Source organism: Protomyctophum bolini, assembly GCF_963924005.1.
Source record: "Protomyctophum bolini genome assembly, chromosome: 24".
Taxonomy (NCBI): domain Eukaryota; kingdom Metazoa; phylum Chordata; class Actinopteri; order Myctophiformes; family Myctophidae; genus Protomyctophum; species Protomyctophum bolini.
Window position 1 is genome coordinate 11,088,033 of NC_137885.1, and position 22,059 is coordinate 11,110,091.

At 39.7% G+C, this 22,059-nt stretch overlaps 2 protein-coding genes across 3 annotated transcripts in view; one reads left to right on the forward strand and one right to left on the reverse strand.

Annotated features, from left to right (window-relative positions):
• The window catches only part of map3k2 (mitogen-activated protein kinase kinase kinase 2), a 316,607-nt gene that overhangs the window by 90,169 nt on the left and 204,379 nt on the right, over nucleotides 1-22,059 (forward strand). The window lies entirely within an intron of this gene.
• Nucleotides 15,552-20,206, reverse strand: LOC308311586 (ATP synthase-coupling factor 6, mitochondrial-like). 2 transcript variants are annotated; one of them, XM_080758335.1, is made up of 4 exons: nucleotides 20,089-20,206; nucleotides 18,505-18,679; nucleotides 17,433-17,557; nucleotides 15,552-15,662 (listed from the first exon to the last, which is right to left on the reverse strand). In XM_080758335.1, the coding sequence occupies exons 2-4, from the start codon at nucleotides 18,675-18,677 to the stop codon at nucleotides 15,637-15,639; spliced, it is 324 nt and encodes a 107-aa protein (XP_080614461.1). In that variant the 5' UTR covers nucleotides 18,678-18,679; nucleotides 20,089-20,206; the 3' UTR covers nucleotides 15,552-15,636. The 2 variants fall into 2 exon arrangements, with proteins under 2 accessions (XP_080614461.1, XP_080614462.1); XM_080758336.1 differs by lacking the exon at nucleotides 20,089-20,206 and adding an exon at nucleotides 19,921-19,959.

Genomic DNA, 22,059 nt, shown 5'->3' on the forward strand with positions numbered 1-22,059 from the left:
GCCTTCAACCTTAAATACAACCTCCAAATTCTTATTAGTGTGAAAGTCCTAGTGGCGCAAGAGGAAAGCATAGGTCTCACAAGCTGAAGGTGGTGGGTTTGAATCTTGCTCAGGGTAAACCTTCATTTTTGGGCTTTTTAAGGCAAAGAGAGCCGAAATCCGGCCTCCCTCCTCCCGCTCTCTTTTGGCTCCGGTGGGAGGGGGAGGATCTTTTTTGGGAACCCGCCTCTAGGGCGGGATTTTTTTATGAGCCTGCCTCCTGGGGGTGGAGCTTAAGAAATGTACATATTAAGCAAAGTGATTTTTGTACTTTCACATTAATTTGATTGAACCATTTTATTTTTATTTTTTATTGAGATATTTGAGTTTTTTATGACACTTTATCTCAGCTGTTTTTTTTCAGTTGATTTCTTTCTTTTTTGGTTTTTGTTTTTGTTTGACCTTTTGGTTGATTATTAGTTTTCTTTGAGGTTTGAACCTATGACGTTTGGTTTTTGAAGCCTAGTTTTTATCTATTGAGCCACACTGGCATGTAAGGTATAATCGGGAACTAATATTTAACCAGCCTTAGAATTTAGATGGATAGTGAAAATGTTCTTCAGGAGACTTGAACCCTGAATGTCCTGTTTATAAACCCCAGGTTTATCCCCTGAGCCACACTGGCATGTAAGATACAATCGGGAACTTGTATTTAACCAGCCTTTTAGAATTTAGATGGACATTGAAAATGTTCTTCAGGAGACTTGAACCCTGAATGTCCTGTTTATAAACCCCCGGTTTATCACCTGCGCCACACTGGCATGTAAGGTACAATCGGGAACTCATATTTAACCAGCCTTTTAGAATTTAGATGGACATTGAAAATGTTCTTCAGGGGACTTGAACCCTGAATGTCCTGTTTACAAACCCCCGGTTTATCACCTGCGCCACACTGGCATGTAAGGTACAATCGGGAACTTATATTTATACTAAACACTGCTCATTGAAATATTAAATGCGAGTGCAGAATAAAGTAGTTCCAACCTAAATCTCATTTGTTGTCATAATGAACCCTAATGATTAGAGATTGTATGACATACTTTTGCTTTGAAACGCATTTAGGTTAGGCATTTGTATTGTTGTGGTTGATGATTTTTGTTTATTGCTTTTGTTTTGTTATTTGACATGTTTTGTTGTTTGAGTTTCTTTTAGTTTTGTTTGAGTTTTTGGTTGATTATTAGTTTTGTTTGAGTTTTGAACCAGTAACCTTTGGATTGTAAACCATAGATGTATCTTTTGAGCCACGCTGGGCTGTAAGCTATAATCGGGAATGTAATACTTAACCCACTTTCGAGAATTTTGATGGACAGTGAAAATGTTAGGTTTGAACCCTGTCCCTCTGGTTTCTAAGTTCCAGGTTTATCTTCTGCGCCACACTGACATGTCAGATCTATCGGCGAACGTCTTACTTAACCCACCTTTCAGAAATTAGATCGACTGAAAATGTTCTTCTACAAGAGTACAAACTTGGAAAAAGGTCATCACTGTATTTGAACCAGGAACCTTCTGGTTGCAGGGCCAGTGTCCTAACCAGTTCACCACCATGGCTCATGCAGAACTGATGCTATTGCACAGTCTACAGTGAAAGATTGGATAAAGATGCAAAGAGGAAAATGCCCGTGCTGGACTTGAACCCAGAACCTTCTGTTTGCAAGGTCTGAATTTTAACCATTGCACCACCATAGCTCATGCAGAAATGATGCTATTGCATGCTCTACAGTGAAAGATTGGACAAAGATGCAAGACAAGATTAATTGGAAAAAGGTCATCACTGTATTTGAACGAGGAACCTTCTGGTTGCAGGGCCAGTGTCCTAACCAGTTCACCACCATGACTCATGCAGAACTGATGCTATTGCACAGTCTACAGTGAAAGATTGGATAAAGATGCAAAGAGGAAAATGCCCGTGGTGGACTTGAACCCAGAACCTTCTGTTTGCAAGGTCTGAATTTTAACCATTGCACCACCATAGCTCATGCAGAAATGATGCTATTGCATGCTCTACAGTGAAAGATTGGACAAAGATGCAAGACAAGATTAATTGGAAAAATGTCATCACTGTATTTGAACCAGGAACCTTCTGGTTGCAGGGCCAGTGTCCTAACCAGTTCACCACCATGACTCATGCAGAATTGATGCTATTGCACACTCTACAGTGAAAGATTGGATAAAGAGGCAAAGAGGAAAATGCCCATGCTGGACTTGAACCCAGAACCTTCTGTTTGCAAGGCCAGAATTGTAACCATTGCACCATCATAGCTCATATGGAATTGATGCTATTGCACACTCTACAGTGAAAGATTGGATTAAGAGGCAAAGAGGAAAATGCCCATGCTGGACTTGAACCCAGAACCTTCTGTTTGCAAGGCCAGAATTGTAACCATTGCACCATCATAGCTCATGTGGAATTGATGCTATTTCATGCTCTGCAGTGATAGATTGGATGAAGATGCAAAGAGAAAAATGCTCATGTTGGGTTTAAACCTCAGTGTCTTGCTCAAGGACACTTCAACACCAACTCTGGGGAAGCCCGGGTTTGAGCTGGCAACCTTGCGGTTACCATCCAGCCACTCTACCCCTGAGCCACCGCTACCCGGTTATTTATGCTGTACATTGAATTGTATTTCTGTGGTTGGTTTAGGTTCAAATAAATCCAAAATCACAGCCGGTCACATGACAACTCCAGAAAGAGCAGGATGTAATTAGGTAGTGACATTATGAAGGTCTCTAAACACTGCTCATTGAAATATTAAATGCGAATGCAGAATAAAGTAGTTCCAACCTAAATCTCATTTGTTGTCATAATGAACCCTAATGATTAGAGATTGTATGACATACGTTTGCTTTGAAACGCATTTAGGTTAGGCATTTGTATTGTTGTGGTTGATGATTTTTGTTTATTGCTTTTGTTTTGTTATTTGACATGTTTTGTTGTTTGAGTTTCTTTTAGTTTTGTTTGAGTTTTTGGTTGATTATTAGTTTTGTTTGAGTTTTGAACCAGTAACCTTTGGATTGTAAACCATAGATGTATCTTTTGAGCCACGCTGGGCTGTAAGCTATAATCGGGAATGTAATACTTAACCCACTTTCGAGAATTTTGATGGACAGTGAAAATGTTAGGTTTGAACCCTGTCCCTCTGGTTTCTAAGTTCCAGGTTTATCTTCTGCGCCACACTGACATGTCAGATCTATCGGCGAACGTCTTACTTAACCCACCTTTCAGAAATTAGATCGACTGAAAATGATGTTCTACAAGAGTACAAACTTGGAAAAGGTCATCACTGTATTTGAACCAGGAACCTTCTGGTTGCAGGGCCAGTGTCCTAACCAGTTCACCACCATGACTCATGCAGAATTGATGCTATTGCACACTCTACAGTGAAAGATTGGATAAAGAGGCAAAGAGGAAAATGCCCATGCTGGACTTGAACCCAGAACCTTCTGTTTGCAAGGCCAGAATTGTAACCATTGCACCATCATAGCTCATATGGAATTGATGCTATTGCACACTCTACAGTGAAAGATTGGATTAAGAGGCAAAGAGGAAAATGCCCATGCTGGACTTGAACCCAGAACCTTCTGTTTGCAAGGCCAGAATTGTAACCATTGCACCATCATAGCTCATGTGGAATTGATGCTATTTCATGCTCTGCAGTGATAGATTGGATGAAGATGCAAAGAGAAAAATGCTCATGTTGGGTTTAAACCTCAGTGTCTTGCTCAAGGACACTTCAACACCAACTCTGGGGAAGCCCGGGTTTGAGCTGGCAACCTTGCGGTTACCATCCAGCCACTCTACCCCTGAGCCACCGCTACCCGGTTATTTATGCTGTACATTGAATTGTATTTCTGTGGTTGGTTTAGGTTCAAATAAATCCAAAATCACAGCCGGTCACATGACAACTCCAGAAAGAGCAGGATGTAATTAGGTAGTGACATTATGAAGGTCTCTAAACACTGCTCATTGAAATATTAAATGCGAATGCAGAATAAAGTAGTTCCAACCTAAATCTCATTTGTTGTCATAATGAACCCTAATGATTAGAGATTGTATGACATACGTTTGCTTTGAAACGCATTTAGGTTAGGCATTTGTATTGTTGTGGTTGATGATTTTTGTTTATTGCTTTTGTTTTGTTATTTGACATGTTTTGTTGTTTGAGTTTCTTTTAGTTTTGTTTGAGTTTTTGGTTGATTATTAGTTTTGTTTGAGTTTTGAACCAGTAACCTTTGGATTGTAAACCATAGATGTATCTTTTGAGCCACGCTGGGCTGTAAGCTATAATCGGGAATGTAATACTTAACCCACTTTCGAGAATTTTGATGGACAGTGAAAATGTTAGGTTTGAACCCTGTCCCTCTGGTTTCTAAGTTCCAGGTTTATCTTCTGCGCCACACTGACATGTCAGATCTATCGGCGAACGTCTTACTTAACCCACCTTTCAGAAATTAGATCGACTGAAAATGTTCTTCTACAAGAGTACAAACTTGGAAAAAGGTCATCACTGTATTTGAACCAGGAACCTTCTGGTTGCAGGGCCAGTGTCCTAACCAGTTCACCACCATGACTCATGCAGAATTGATGCTATTGCACACTCTACAGTGAAAGATTGGATAAAGAGGCAAAGAGGAAAATGCCCATGCTGGACTTGAACCCAGAACCTTCTGTTTGCAAGGCCAGAATTGTAACCATTGCACCATCATAGCTCATGTGGAATTGATGCTATTGCACACTCTACAGTGAAAGATTGGATAAAGAGGCAAAGAGGAAAATGCCCATGCTGGACTTGAACCCAGAACCTTCTGTTTGCAAGGCCAGAATTGTAACCATTGCACCATCATAGCTCATGTGGAATTGATGCTATTTCATGCTCTGCAGTGATAGATTGGATGAAGATGCAAAGAGAAAAATGCTCATGTTGGGTTTAAACCTCAGTGTCTTGCTCAAGGACACTTCGACACCAACTCTGGGGAAGCCCGGGTTTGAGCTGGCAACCTTGCGGTTACCATCCAGCCACTCTACCCCTGAGCCACCGCTACCCGGTTATTTATGCTGTACATTGAATTGTATTTCTGTGGTTGGTTTAGGTTCAAATAAATCCAAAATCACAGCCGGTCACATGACAACTCCAGAAAGAGCAGGATGTAATTAGGTAGTGACATTATGAAGGTCTCTAAACACTGCTCATTGAAATATTAAATGCGAATGCAGAATAAAGTAGTTCCAACCTAAATCTCATTTGTTGTCATAATGAACCCTAATGATTAGAGATTGTATGACATACGTTTGCTTTGAAACGCATTTAGGTTAGGCATTTGTATTGTTGTGGTTGATGATTTTTGTTTATTGCTTTTGTTTTGTTATTTGACATGTTTTGTTGTTTGAGTTTCTTTTAGTTTTGTTTGAGTTTTTGGTTGATTATTAGTTTTGTTTGAGTTTTGAACCAGTAACCTTTGGATTGTAAACCATAGATGTATCTTTTGAGCCACGCTGGGCTGTAAGCTATAATCGGGAATGTAATACTTAACCCACTTTCGAGAATTTTGATGGACAGTGAAAATGTTAGGTTTGAACCCTGTCCCTCTGGTTTCTAAGTTCCAGGTTTATCTTCTGCGCCACACTGACATGTCAGATCTATCGGCGAACGTCTTACTTAACCCACCTTTCAGAAATTAGATCGACTGAAAATGTTCTTCTACAAGAGTACAAACTTGGAAAAAGGTCATCACTGTATTTGAACCAGGAACCTTCTGGTTGCAGGGCCAGTGTCCTAACCAGTTCACCACCATGACTCATGCAGTTGATGCTATTGCACACTCTACAGTGAAAGATTGGATAAAGAGGCAAAGAGGAAAATGCCCGTTCTGGACTTGAACACAGAACCTTCTGTTTGCAAGGCCTGAATTGGTTTGAACTGGCAAACTTGCGGTTACCATCCAGCCACTCTACCCCCTGAGCCACCGCTACCTGGTTATTTATGCTGTACATTGAATTGTATTTCTGTGGTTGGTTTAGGTTCAAATAAAGTCCTAAATCACAGCCGATCACATGACAACTCCAGAAAGAGCAGGATGTAATTAGGTTGATTGAGAACATGCAGGCTCAGAAATGTTTGTTTCAAGCACAGATGCATTTTTGTGACATCATGAAGGTCACTAAACACTGCTCATTGAAATATTAAATGTGAGTACAGAATAAAGTAGTTCCAAGCTAAATCTCATTTGTTGTCATAATGAACCCTAATGATTAGAGGTTATATGATATAAGTTTGCTTTGAAAAGCATTTAGGTTTTTTGGTTAGGCATTTGGATTGTTTTGGTTGGTCTTTTGTTTTGTTATTCAACATGTTTAGTTTGATTTAATAATAATAATAATAATACATTTTATTTACTAGCCCTTACCCGTTGTGAGATATTTGCCCCATCTTGTGGCCACGGGGGGTACTGCACCCATGCGCATTGCCCATGGGATCGTGTGGTGATGTAAAAACAATATTTGTACAGTAAATATGACAGTTGCGTCTGTAAAAAGTAGCCTAGGTCACTTCTGGGAGCGTGCAGAATTTTTTTGGCATGGAGAGATGTGTGCTAATAGTGTGGCTCGGTCGGAGATAGACCACGGCTGTAAACGGCTGTTTTTATTCACTAATAAATTCATTATTAATCATTAATGTGTCAAATGGAAAAAAGGGCTCCGTTACGCCCTCCATATAATGTGATTCGTCGATTATAAATATAACTGTGTGCTTCGCTTTGTGACCTATGACCTTTGTGTTTGACCTCAGTGGATCCATTGATGAGGGAGTGGATCAGGATCCTGATGCAGAGAACTCCACCTGCTATGGAGTGTTACCAGAGGGTAAGAATGTAACCTTAAGAAAAACACCACACCCTGCCTGAGGGTAATAATTAAACCATAACACCACAATCTGCCTGAGTGATTCGTGCAGTCAATGATGAGATAACGCGCTGTCAGTGACATTCAGACGTCTGTCTGAATGTCATACTAATATCATACTATAATTCAGACATTCGCTGAATTATAGTATGATAAGGCGCCTTTCAGGGCACTCAAGGTCGCCGTACAGGTTAAAAACAGTACAAAAACACAGTTAAAAGCAGAACAAAACACAGCTTGCAGCAGAAGACACAGGTCATGCAGAGTCATAGGCCTGCCTAAACAGGTGGGTTTTGAGGTGAGTTTGGAAAATGGTGATAGAGTGAGAGTCCATGTTTCTGATGTCAGGGGGGAGGGAGTTACAGAGGTGAGGGGCAGAGCGGCTGAAGGCTCTTGACCCCATGGTGGACAGACAGGCTGGGAGGACTTTCAGGGTGAGGGAGGAGGCAGACCTGAGAGATTTGTTGTTTCAGTTTTTATATTGACTCATTTTTTAAACTACAACATTCGGTTTATAAATCCTTGTCTTTATTTTTATGCCACAAAGGCATGTGAGAAACATGGTGCAGAGTTCTGTCTCCATGCCTCCAATTACCCAGGTGTAAGTAGTCACTGATTAGCCCCTCCCCTATAAAGCCTGGTGGCCATTTTAGCTTTCCTGTTTGGTTTGTTTGCACTGACTGAGCAAAGTAGGAAACTGCTTTAGCACTTTTTGAGTTTAGGCCATTGATTTTCTTTGGACTTGGTGGTCCTAATGTATGTTTCGCAGGCATCCCTTCTCTACACATCAGTCTTGATGACCAAATGTGCAGAAATGTTGCCTTTGTGATCTGTACCTTCATATTGTGGTTCTAACTGAGTTCTACTTATAGGCTTGTCTACTCTCACCATTGTGGTTCTAACAGAGTTCTACTTATAGGCTTGTCTACTCTTGCCATTGTGGAACACATCAACAGTGTGGTTATCTTAGCACTTGTAATGGATTCCCAAGATGGAATACCATCAAGTTGAATTTACTGAGCTGTTCTTAGTTCTTACTCTGCCATGGTCACATATACAATTTCCATAGTTCTGTTCTTACCCCAAATTGTTGTTTGTTTTTGTATTTAATTGTTTGGTCTTTGTTGCAATAAATACATTAAATGGAATTTGGTGGATTCAATTAAAAAAAGGTATCCTTGAGTCACTAGCTCAAAACAGAATGCAGTTCACAAGTATGGAGCTCAGCCTATAATTGATTTGATTGGCATGCTGCATGCCATGAGTGTATAAAGTGGTATTTATTTTTAAATGAAATAAGCTACTCTAAGATGAGCTGTGGTCATAACAGCATTGTTTGAGTTGAAAACTTTAAAGACGTTTAACAGTCTAAAGTGAGAAAGGCAAATGTTCTTTAACAATAATGTGTAAAAATGTATATACTAATCACAAAACACTTTAGGTTTTGATAAACAGGCTATAGTGCATTTGTTCTCAAAAAGTAAAGGTCTAAAGTGGAGCAATAAAATTTACTTAATTTGTGATCATCAGAAACTAATACATTAATATGATAACAAAGGCAATTTTCAATTTCCGAAATTTCCGCAATTTGCAATTTTCGCAATTTCAACAATTTCCGCAACACTCCGCAATTCCTCCGCAATTTTTCCGCAATTTTTCAAAAAAATCAAAAACCGATGGGCTATAACCCATTGTTTTTTTTTTTTTTTTAACACTCTACGCTAATGTTTCTCATCCTCCGCAACACTACGTAATTTGCTAATGTTTCTCATCGAAGTTCCGCAATTTTCGCAATTTGTAATTTACGCAATTTCCGCAATTTGCAATTTCCGCAATTTAATTTTAATGACATTACTTAGGCTGAAACAAAACATCTCTATTTTCTTTCAATGAAAGTGTAAATCTGTGTGCAGTCTCTAAGAATGTTCTACCAGATGGTTTTAAGCAATCACCTAAATCTCAGTTGAGTCGTCATGAACCCTGATCATCACCTTTAGATTCAATCATTCTGGCAGGGGTAGAGGTGTCTGAAGAGGATTTTCATCCTTGACCTGTCACCTCTGCCTTCAACCTTAAATACAACCTCCAAATTCTTATTAGTGTGAAAGTCCTAGTGGCGCAAGAGGAAAGCATAGGTCTCACAAGCTGAAGGTGGTGGGTTTGAATCTTGCTCAGGGTAAACCTTCATTTTTGGGCTTTTTAAGGCAAAGAGAGCCGAAATCCGGCCTCCCTCCTCCCGCTCTCTTTTGGCTCCGGTGGGAGGGGGAGGATCTTTTTTGGGAACCCGCCTCTAGGGCGGGATTTTTTTATGAGCCTGCCTCCTGGGGGTGGAGCTTAAGAAATGTACATATTAAGCAAAGTGATTTTTGTACTTTCACATTAATTTGATTGAACCATTTTATTTTTATTTTTTATTGAGATATTTGAGTTTTTTATGACACTTTATCTCAGCTGTTTTTTTTCAGTTGATTTCTTTCTTTTTTGGTTTTTGTTTTTGTTTGACTTTTTGGTTGATTATTAGTTTTCTTTGAGGTTTGAACCTATGACGTTTGGTTTTTGAAGCCTAGTTTTTATCTATTGAGCCACACTGGCATGTAAGGTATAATCGGGAACTAATATTTAACCAGCCTTAGAATTTAGATGGATAGTGAAAATGTTCTTCAGGAGACTTGAACCCTGAATGTCCTGTTTATAAACCCCAGGTTTATCCCCTGAGCCACACTGGCATGTAAGATACAATCGGGAACTTGTATTTAACCAGCCTTTTAGAATTTAGATGGACATTGAAAATGTTCTTCAGGAGACTTGAACCCTGAATGTCCTGTTTATAAACCCCCGGTTTATCACCTGCGCCACACTGGCATGTAAGGTACAATCGGGAACTCATATTTAACCAGCCTTTTAGAATTTAGATGGACATTGAAAATGTTCTTCAGGGGACTTGAACCCTGAATGTCCTGTTTACAAACCCCCGGTTTATCACCTGCGCCACACTGGCATGTAAGGTACAATCGGGAACTTATATTTATACTAAACACTGCTCATTGAAATATTAAATGCGAGTGCAGAATAAAGTAGTTCCAACCTAAATCTCATTTGTTGTCATAATGAACCCTAATGATTAGAGATTGTATGACATACGTTTGCTTTGAAACGCATTTAGGTTAGGCATTTGTATTGTTGTGGTTGATGATTTTTGTTTATTGCTTTTGTTTTGTTATTTGACATGTTTTGTTGTTTGAGTTTCTTTTAGTTTTGTTTGAGTTTTGAACCAGTAACCTTTGGATTGTAAACCATAGATGTATCTTTTGAGCCACGCTGGGCTGTAAGCTATAATCGGGAATGTAATACTTAACCCACTTTCGAGAATTTTGATGGACAGTGAAAATGTTAGGTTTGAACCCTGTCCCTCTGGTTTCTAAGTTCCAGGTTTATCTTCTGCGCCACACTGACATGTCAGATCTATCGGCGAACGTCTTACTTAACCCACCTTTCAGAAATTAGATCGACTGAAAATGTTCTTCTACAAGAGTACAAACTTGGAAAATGGTCATCACTGTATTTGAACCAGGAACCTTCTGGTTGCAGGGCCAGTGTCCTAACCAGTTCACCACCATGGCTCATGCAGAACTGATGCTATTGCACAGTCTACAGTGAAAGATTGGATAAAGATGCAAAGAGGAAAATGCCCGTGCTGGACTTGAACCCAGAACCTTCTGTTTGCAAGGTCTGAATTTTAACCATTGCACCACCATAGCTCATGCAGAAATGATGCTATTGCATGCTCTACAGTGAAAGATTGGACAAAGATGCAAGACAAGATTAATTGGAAAAAGGTCATCACTGTATTTGAACGAGGAACCTTCTGGTTGCAGGGCCAGTGTCCTAACCAGTTCACCACCATGACTCATGCAGAACTGATGCTATTGCACAGTCTACAGTGAAAGATTGGATAAAGATGCAAAGAGGAAAATGCCCGTGGTGGACTTGAACCCAGAACCTTCTGTTTGCAAGGCCAGAATTGTAACCATTGCACCATCATAGCTCATGTGGAATTGATGCTATTGCACACTCTACAGTGAAAGATTGGATAAAGAGGCAAAGAGGAAAATGCCCATGCTGGACTTGAACCCAGAACCTTCTGTTTGCAAGGCCAGAATTGTAACCATTGCACCATCATAGCTCATGTGGAATTGATGCTATTTCATGCTCTGCAGTGATAGATTGGATGAAGATGCAAAGAGAAAAATGCTCATGTTGGGTTTAAACCTCAGTGTCTTGCTCAAGGACACTTCGACAACAACTCTGGGGAAGCCCGGGTTTGAGCTGGCAACCTTGCGGTTACCATCCAGCCACTCTACCCCTGAGCCACCGCTACCCGGTTATTTATGCTGTACATTGAATTGTATTTCTGTGGTTGGTTTAGGTTCAAATAAATCCAAAATCACAGCCGGTCACATGACAACTCCAGAAAGAGCAGGATGTAATTAGGTAGTGACATTATGAAGGTCTCTAAACACTGCTCATTGAAATATTAAATGCGAATGCAGAATAAAGTAGTTCCAACCTAAATCTCATTTGTTGTCATAATGAACCCTAATGATTAGAGATTGTATGACATACGTTTGCTTTGAAACGCATTTAGGTTAGGCATTTGTATTGTTGTGGTTTTGTTTATTGCTTTTGTTTTGTTATTTGACAGGTTTTGTTGTTTGAGTTTCTTTTAGTTTTGTTTGAGTTTTTGGTTGATTATTAGTTTTGTTTGAGTTTTGAACCAGTAACCTTTGGATTGTAAACCATAGATGTATCTTTTGAGCCACGCTGGGCTGTAAGCTATAATCGGGAATGTAATACTTAACCCACTTTCGAGAATTTTGATGGACAGTGAAAATGTTAGGTTTGAACCCTGTCCCTCTGGTTTCTAAGTTCCAGGTTTATCTTCTGCGCCACACTGACATGTCAGATCTATCGGCGAACGTCTTACTTAACCCACCTTTCAGAAATTAGATCGACTGAAAATGTTCTTCTACAAGAGTACAAACTTGGAAAAAGGTCATCACTGTATTTGAACCAGGAACCTTCTGGTTGCAGGGCCAGTGTCCTAACCAGTTCACCACCATGACTCATGCAGAATTGATGCTATTGCACACTCTACAGTGAAAGATTGGATAAAGAGGCAAAGAGGAAAATGCCCATGCTGGACTTGAACCCAGAACCTTCTGTTTGCAAGGCCAGAATTGTAACCATTGCACCATCATAGCTCATGTGGAATTGATGCTATTGCACACTCTACAGTGAAAGATTGGATAAAGAGGCAAAGAGGAAAATGCCCATGCTGGACTTGAACCCAGAACCTTCTGTTTGCAAGGCCAGAATTGTAACCATTGCACCATCATAGCTCATGTGGAATTGATGCTATTTCATGCTCTGCAGTGATAGATTGGATGAAGATGCAAAGAGAAAAATGCTCATGTTGGGTTTAAACCTCAGTGTCTTGCTCAAGGACACTTCGACACCAACTCTGGGGAAGCCCGGGTTTGAGCTGGCAACCTTGCGGTTACCATCCAGCCACTCTACCCCTGAGCCACCGCTACCCGGTTATTTATGCTGTACATTGAATTGTATTTCTGTGGTTGGTTTAGGTTCAAATAAATCCAAAATCACAGCCGGTCACATGACAACTCCAGAAAGAGCAGGATGTAATTAGGTAGTGACATTATGAAGGTCTCTAAACACTGCTCATTGAAATATTAAATGCGAATGCAGAATAAAGTAGTTCCAACCTAAATCTCATTTGTTGTCATAATGAACCCTAATGATTAGAGATTGTATGACATACGTTTGCTTTGAAACGCATTTAGGTTAGGCATTTGTATTGTTGTGGTTTTGTTTATTGCTTTTGTTTTGTTATTTGACAGGTTTTGTTGTTTGAGTTTCTTTTAGTTTTGTTTGAGTTTTTGGTTGATTATTAGTTTTGTTTGAGTTTTGAACCAGTAACCTTTGGATTGTAAACCATAGATGTATCTTTTGAGCCACGCTGGGCTGTAAGCTATAATCGGGAATGTAATACTTAACCCACTTTCGAGAATTTTGATGGACAGTGAAAATGTTAGGTTTGAACCCTGTCCCTCTGGTTTCTAAGTTCCAGGTTTATCTTCTGCGCCACACTGACATGTCAGATCTATCGGCGAACGTCTTACTTAACCCACCTTTCAGAAATTAGATCGACTGAAAATGTTCTTCTACAAGAGTACAAACTTGGAAAAAGGTCATCACTGTATTTGAACCAGGAACCTTCTGGTTGCAGGGCCAGTGTCCTAACCAGTTCACCACCATGGCTCATGCAGAACTGATGCTATTGCACATTCTACAGTGAAAGATTGGATAAAGATGCAAAGAGGATCGAGGGCATGTAGTGTATGTATTATCTGAGCCATTCAAGGGCTAGAACCTTTAATAGTGTTCCATGTAAAGCAGGTGTTCCCAAACTTTTTTGGACCAGGTACCCCTTTTGGGGTAGATATTTTTCCAGGTACCCCCTCATCCTCGCAACACGGATAACAATATATTTACAACCACAAGCAGTGTTTCCTGTAGGAAAAAGCTTTGGCATGGTGCTGGGCACAGGCCGCAATTTTAAATGTAGACGTCTAAATGTATACAGACGTCTAAATGTAGACGTCTTCTCTTATGGGGGTCCCTGGCATATCTTTTCAAATGGGGGTCCACAGGCTAAGTAGTGTCAATTTGGGGGTCCTTGACATGAAAAAGTTTGGGAACCACTGCTTTAAACACTTTAGCACTTTATGAACATGAACAAAATAGATGGGTCCCCCCTGGAACTCCCTCAGGTACCCCTGAGGGTCCCCGGACCCCACTTTGGGAACCACTGAATTAGAGGATAAAGCTCACGTTACCCAAATAGTTGAATACACAAAAGCTAAGGCACTGGTACTGGTACTTCTGGTTTACCGGAACGGGGTTCAACTCCCTGCAGTGCCCTGCTCAATGTGTTGTATTTACCGGAAAAATTGTGTTGTGGAGGATGAGAAACATTAGCAAATTGTTTGTTTTTTTAAATTGCGGAAAATTGCGGAAAAAACGATGGATTATAGCCAATGTTTTTTTTTTTATTGCGGAGTATTGCGGAGGAATTGCGGAGTGTTGCGGAAAATTGCGGAAATTTGAAATTGTGGAAATTGCGGAAATTGGAAATTGCGGAAATTGCGGAAATTGAGGAATTACAATTTCCGCAATTGCGGAAATTGCGGAAATTGAGGAATTACCATTTCCGCAATTGCGGAAATTGCGGAAATGGAAATTGAGGAAATTGAGGAATTACCATTTCCGCAATTTCATCATCATTCAAATAAAATAGAATTCTGTCCGTTTAGCTATAAAATTATGTCAGGGAATAGGGATACACAGTATACCGGTATGTCTTTCATTTGCATTGCATCTCCCCCCCCCCCCCCCTCCAAGCTTTTATTTTTGTTCAAGTAATAGTACAACTCTAATAGTATTACTTATAATGTAATTAAAGATAACTTCATTCAGATTTATTTATTTTTATTTCATTTTCCAGATTTTTTTCCTTTTTTTTAGATTTTCATTGGTGGGCCAGTCATAATGGTCCCGCGAGCCTGATGTGGCCCGCGGGCCTGAGGTTGAGTATCACTGATGTAGTGTATGTAATATCTGAGCCATTCAAGGGCTAGAACCTTTAATAGTGTTCCATGTAAAGGATAGGATCCAGGTGCACACTATAGCCCCTTTCGGCACGCTCAGTTACTGTATATTTGTGTCCAAAATTCAGAAAAGGTAAGTGTTCCGAAAGGGGCTATGTGCACACAGACAATGATTTACAAACGAAAGCAGAGATAGATTCACTGCTTTTTTTCTCTTTTTCATCTGTGACACAGCTTTAATCTTAAATTAATTTTAAAATTAGACCACTCTTTCAGGCCGTGACCACACACTCTGACAAGCAAATGTAGGAGTTAACTATAGGCCTGCCGCCTACAGTAGGCTACGCCTATTACATTTTGTTTTACTTTGAAGTATTGTGAAAATAGCTGATCTACAAGATCACAACGCCTCGTGTTGCGAGCTTGTATAAGCTATTTTCCACATGTTTTACCTCTTTCTTATATTTAATTATTTGACAATTTAGCCAATGTTTGACTAGTTTTTTTTAATACTACCGGTATATTGTTTGTTGATTACTTCTGATGCAATAATAAGTTATTAAAAGTCCTTAAATTGTCACTTTACTGTCATCTGGGGACCCCGCTAAAAGCATGTGGGGACCCCTCTGGGGGTCCCGACCCACATGTTGAGAACCTCTGAGTTAGATGTTAGTTTTGTTACTATTGGTTGATTGACATGTCACTGATAGGCCTGCCCCCAGCCAGTGTAAAATACCCGGTAACCTGAGACCTCTCGTGGCTTATTGCTTCATTTTGCAATAGCTAAAGTATAACATAATGCTTAAAACACCAAAAGGGGTTCTCGTCCTGAATGCGTCAAACTACCTCGAACTCATGATGTTGTATCTTAACGTATGTAACCGACCTTACCTCATATCAGTGTAAATTAACTGGCAAGCTGTTCATGAAGTTTCAACCCATTATCACTTTATTAAATACAACTTATTTTCATTAAGTAGGACAGGTGTACAACATGCACAAAGTAGCGGTTCACTTGGTCTCCTCAAGTTGGGGAGCTGAAAGAGAAGCAGAAGGAAAGAAAAGTTATTACATTATGGTTTTCCATTTTTATTACTTTCAAAATATTATCACCTTTTTTTTAGGCAAGTTTGCACATTTTGGGAAAGCTTGTGTGAAAAGCTTTAGTTTTTAATGAATGCTCTTTTTTTATTCATATGGGGTAGACAGGGAAGAGATTAAAAAAGCTCAGAAAAAGCAAAAATAGCCGATCTACAAGCTCACAATATGTCGATGTAGATCATTGTTTTTTGAAATTTTGAAAAAAAAAGTTATCCTCGTTTCTCATCATTTTGGACCATGGGCTATAGCCCATATCGTACGGCATACTATAGCGCGCCGTTTTTCATCATTTTTGAGGATTTGAAAAAAAATGACGAAATGACAAAAACGATGGGTTATAGCCCATGTTTTTTGAAATTTTGAAAAAAAAAGTTAGCCTCGTTTCTCATCATTTTGGACCATGGGCTATAGCCCATATCGTACGGCATACTATAGCGCCGTTTTTCATAATTTTTGAGGATTTGAAAAAAATGACGAAATGACAAAAACGATGGGTTATAGCCCATGTTTTTTGAAATTTTGAAAAAAAAAGTTAGCCTCGTTTCACCATCATTTTGGACCATGGGCTATAGCCCATATCGTACGGCATACTATAGCGCGCCGTTTTTCATCATTTTTGAGGATTTGAAAAAAATGACGAAATGACAAAAACGATGGGTTATAGCCCATGTTTTTTGAAATTTTGAAAAAAAAAGTTAGCCTCGTTTCTCATCATTTTGGACCATGGGCTATAGCCCATATCGTACGGCATACTATAGCGCGCCGTTTTTCATCATTTTTGAGGATTTGAAAAAAATGACGAAATGACAAAAACGATGGGTTATAGCCCATGTTTTTTGAAATTTTGAAAAAAAAAGTTAGCCTCGTTTCTCATCATTTTGGACCATGGGCTATAGCCCATATCGTACGGCATACTATAGCGCGCCGTTTTTCATCATTTTTGAGGATTTGAAAAAAATGACGAAATGACAAAAACGATGGGTTATAGCCCATGTTTTTTGAAATTTTGAAAAAAAAAGTTAGCCTCGTTTCTCATCATTTTGGACCATGGGCTATAGCCCATATCGTACGGCATACTATAGCGCGCCGTTTTTCATCATTTTTGAGGATTTGAAAAAAATGACGAAATGACAAAAACGATGGGTTATAGCCCATGTTTTTTGAAAATTTGGAAAAAAAAGTTAGCCTCGTTTCTCATCATTTTGGACCATGGGCTATAGCCCATATCGTACGGCATACTATAGCGCGCCGTTTTTCATCATTTTTGAGGATTTGAAAAAAATGACGAAATGACAAAAACGATGGGTTATAGCCCATGTTTTTGAAATTTTGAAAAAAGAAGTTAGCCTCGTTTCTCATCATTTTGGACCATGGGCTATAGCCCATATCGTACGGCATAGTATAGCGCGCCGTTTTTCATCATTTTTGAGGATTTGAAAAAAATGACGAAATGACAAAAACGATGGGTTATAGCCCATGTTTTTGAAATTTTGAAAAAAAAAGTTATCCTCGTTTCTCATCATTTTGGACCATGGGCTATAGCCCATATCGTACGGCATACTATAGCGCGCCGTTTTTCATCATTTTTGAGTATTTTAAAATGTTTCTCAAAAAACAGTAAAAAAAAAAAAGGGAAGGCACTGGCAAAAATAGGGCCCTAAAACTAAAGGCCATTTCCCCTATGATTGGACCACTGAGCCGTTTACCGGTGAATTTGAAGTTGGGGAACTTGGTGAGGTCTCCAGTTCCATATAGTCTCTGTAGTTTGGTAACTTCATCACCCAGGTTCTTCTGGTAGGCAGGGCCCGCATCCACAATGCCTCCTGTAGCCCTGAAAGATGATTCATGAGACGGACAATTACACCCACAGCACTGGACACAGTAGGTGGTCAGCAACTATAGGCAGTAGGCTCTTTCGCACCTTAACGTCTAATCTCATGTACATACCTGCTGCTAATGTGGACCTACCGACATGCTACCTGCTGGTACAAGCTATGTCTGTTCTCCTGGTCCCCGCTTATTTTCATTTTCTCTTCCAGAAAAAAAGTCACCCACTTCTTTTAAGCTTATCAGAATCAACAGCACAGTTTTATAGGTGTAAAGATGTGAATTAATTATGTATAGAGTGAAGCTGGCACTACTACAAGAGTTTTACAATATTTTGTATCACAATCATCACAGGTTTAAGGCAGTGGGGAACATATATATTCCTTCCGTGCGTTCTCCAGCATATATTACTATTTTAGTCAACTAAATCTACAGTTGATTGACTAAAATGTATTTTGAGGGGCCGTAAACTGCTGAAAATAGCAATCTACAAGCTCAATGAGCTGTGAGCTCGAAGATCTGCTATTTTCTGAGTGCGACACCTGCTCACCACCAAACATAAATAATTAGTTCCACTGGATCTCTTCTCCACTAGTCCCTCCCCCAAATTTGAATCTAGTTTTTATTAGTTGACAACATTGTCAATATATTTAGTCATGATGGCTAAAACTAAGCTATCATAGCTTAGTTTTTATTTAAATATTTAGATTGTCAGTGAAAAAAAGGTAGTCGCTGGCCAAACATTTTCCGTCATAGCTTTAAGACCCATGCATACTCCAGTTTTAGGTCACAAGGTGACCACCAAAACAGGGGTTAGTAAAAAGGTGCTCATCATCGCAGCGTGACGATGTTGTAGCTTTCCCAACCACAGTGGTGGTCACGTTATCACCTAGAACTAATATGTGTAGTATACGCGGGCCTTTAGTTGACGAAATGAACACCGCTACTGACTTGCTCTTGGTGGTGTAGTCACGGATCTTGTCCAGGAACAGTTTCTGGATGGGATCGCTGACATTGCTGGCCTTGGTGAAGAGGACAGCGGAGAGGCCGATGTTCCTGCGCAGCGTCAAGGCCACGGCCGAACGGACCAGCGACGACAGATGGGATAACCGGTGAAGCGCCATTGCTGTCAAATTGGTAAAACGTTACATGTTGCATTCATGGGTTATCATCATCACATTAACCCATGTATTTAGACCTGGTTTAAACATATACGTTGTTATCCCTTTCATGCAGAGAGTCACCTCTGTGTCTCATATAGCAACACGGTTTTTAGAATCGAGCTCAGGTCTAAATGGGTTCAATCACAGTGTCATAGTGACCTCTTGACAGTATCAACTTTTCTCTTTTTCAGGTCAAGGACTCCCCAATATATTTGATTGTGCCAGATACAAGTTTTGTGTTGGAACTGGAACTACACATTAGTTTGTACTTTCAGAATGACATAGCTTTTAACCCATTCTGACCGGGAACCCATTTTGGTGCTAGCATCATGTTATGCTTTAGCTATTGAAAAATAGCAGATCTACAAGCTCATAGCGCGCCACCGAGTGGCGTGCTACGAGCTTGTAGGTCTGCTATTTTTGAAAAATCGAAGAACGATTGACATTTTTAGAATCTGATCTCAGGTCAGAATGGGCTAATCAGACCAGTGTGTGTCCAGTGGAAACCTCGTATGAATCTGATCTCAGGTCAGAATGGGTTAAAGTAGTTCAGCTATGCATTGCTCCGTGTAGTTGGCATTTAGGTCTCAAAAATAATAGCCTCTGATCAAGACTATGATCGATTCTGAGTTCTGACATCTGTGTATAACTATCGATAAAATAAATCAAATTACACTCTCGATCCAAGGCTACCAACAGAAGTACACTAGCATTTCTACTTTGCAGTGTCCTGCAGAAACAAATCACAATAGAACTTAAACCCAGGAGGATAAACATATACATTGGGAATTTCATTACGCTTGTATGTGTGGTGTCTGACTCCCACCCTCTATATTTCTATACTGTACACGTTTTCCCTTTTTTCTAACCAAAACCTTGTATATGATGCTTTCAGGTCTTTTTTATTTTGCATAAAAGTGTATATTTGCATGTCTTTAAATGTTCTTATGAATTGAAAACGGAGGACCCTGATGTAAAGAAGTGCTCTGTCAGTGTAATGCTTTATGGTGTCGTCCAGTTTTGTATTGAGTTGTACATACTTCAATCAATCAAACCCATGCAGTCTGCAAACTGTTAATACATTATTTTCAATCAAGCAAAGCATGATAGGTACTAGTCATTAAACCCCCGTTATTGTAGTGCTGTTGATTATACTAAGATCACCCACACAGCTGCTAATGGTAATGCTAACTAGCATGCTAACCTCAGATGACCTGCTTTGCTAGTATGTCTGTGCCAACTGCGTATCCTCCTAAATTACTGTCATGTCGTAGTGAAATAAACCAGCAGATTTAAAATATATAACAATATAATATTTTAAAATAAGACAAAATGTTATAAAACATTATAAACATTATGAAAAGCAACTCACCTTGGATTTGACACAGCTATCAGAGCACTGAGAGCAGAGTTGAATCAGTTGATGATGACGGAGCGCGGTGGATTGTGGGTAAATTATAAACCCTGGATTCTTACTTCGGTGTACGACGGTGCCGCACGCGCAAAAAAGACAGCCGATTTACAAGCTCTCAAATGCTCTCAACGCGCCGCGCGCGCGACCCGTTGAGAGCTCGTGGATCGGCTGTTTTTGGAGCGAGTTAAGGTCGGGCGCCCTCTATGCGCAGTAGGATGTATGTTATATGACACAATCTGTCAACTCTGACTTGCACATTTAAAAAATAAAAAATCTATTATTATTATTATTATTATTATTGTTGTTGTTATTATTGGATCAAATTGATTTGTCAGTTTATGTATTGACTGAGTGATTGATGTTATACTTTAAAATTTAGAGCAGACAGCAGACAGCACTGAATATAGTCATTATTATGACTAGCAATAGACTAGCATATTAAGATGTCATTTTAAATTACATATAGGCTACAGCCTTGAGGCCACAAACTCTGACCGAGTTGGCACACTGTATGCCCATTGCCCATGCCATGCATGATAATGTTTATTTATATCACTTTCCCGTGATAAAATGGCCACCAACGTAATAAAAAAATCCTAAACAGGATCTCCTCACTGCTCAACAAAAAATCCTTGAAGACCCTAACAGGAGCCCCTCGTACAAGGTTTCTTCGACTTGCACCTCCTGGTAGGTACCACAGCACCTCAAAGGCCCTTAAAACAAGGCCAAAACAGGTCAGACTACAGGCCTCACTCCCCAAACCCACCTCACCCCTGCCCACTTTGACAGGCTGGAATGACTTAGGGTTGACAGATTACAGCATCTTGTATCGCAAATGGTCAAATTACTATTTCATTAAGGAATATAATATGCCTTTTGTGTTCTTTCTGCAGCAAAGTGCAGATTTTTATGTTATACATTGAGGGAAATTAAGATTATCAAAAGAAAATTAAAACTGCTTATCAACTAACCGGTTATTAATGCTTTTGTAGCGCCTAAACCCCATTATTACTGGTTGAAGTTACGTGAGCTCAAGAATGTCCATTCAGTTGAAGAAGTAGATTTATTGACTGCCAAACCCCATACTTTTACATAATAAATAAGTCAGAAGAATATACCAGTAGACATGAGTCCTACTGGTATATTCTCTAAAAACTGTTTGCCTCTGCATGTCAGCAACACCTGCACCTGATTAGGGCCAGGGTTAAATACCCCTCCTTTGTAACCATGGCAACCATGGCCTTGATTGACAAATTGACAATGCCAGCACTAAATAGATACATGGCTCAAATGGCTCTTACAGTATTCATTGATAATTCCCATCCCTATTTGAGGGGTCCAGTGTCTCGCTCAGTGACACGTCAACATGAAGCTGACATGATGAGGCTCGAACCGGGAACCTTGTGATTCCAACACTACTGCCCTAAACATTAATTTAGTTTGATCATGGACATATGGATACCCCATACTGTCCAATGACATTGGGCAAGTTATTGTGGAACATCACATTAGCATAAAACATCCAATGTAGTACTACAATTCTGGTGTGAAATGGCATGAGGGACTCCCACAAAAAGACACTCCCAACAATCGGTGTGCGCAGGCAGCCCAGCAGTTAGTTACACAGATACAAAGTACTCTACAGCAATAGAATCGTAAGAAATAACAATAAGAAGCACCATCGTCCATTGATAAAGAGCAACGGTATACAAAAGTGTACAACTAGGGCCAGGCAATGGCATCTTTCTATGAGAAATAGAATCAAATGAAAAGTGCACTCGTCTGTCACATCACATGCAAAAGCAGAGACGTTTCGATTAATTTGATTAGTTAACTGTTAAGTTTAACCAACTCATTTCTTAATGGTGATTAATCGATTAACGATGAACTATTAACATCCCTACCCTCAACTGCATAAGCAGGCTAGTG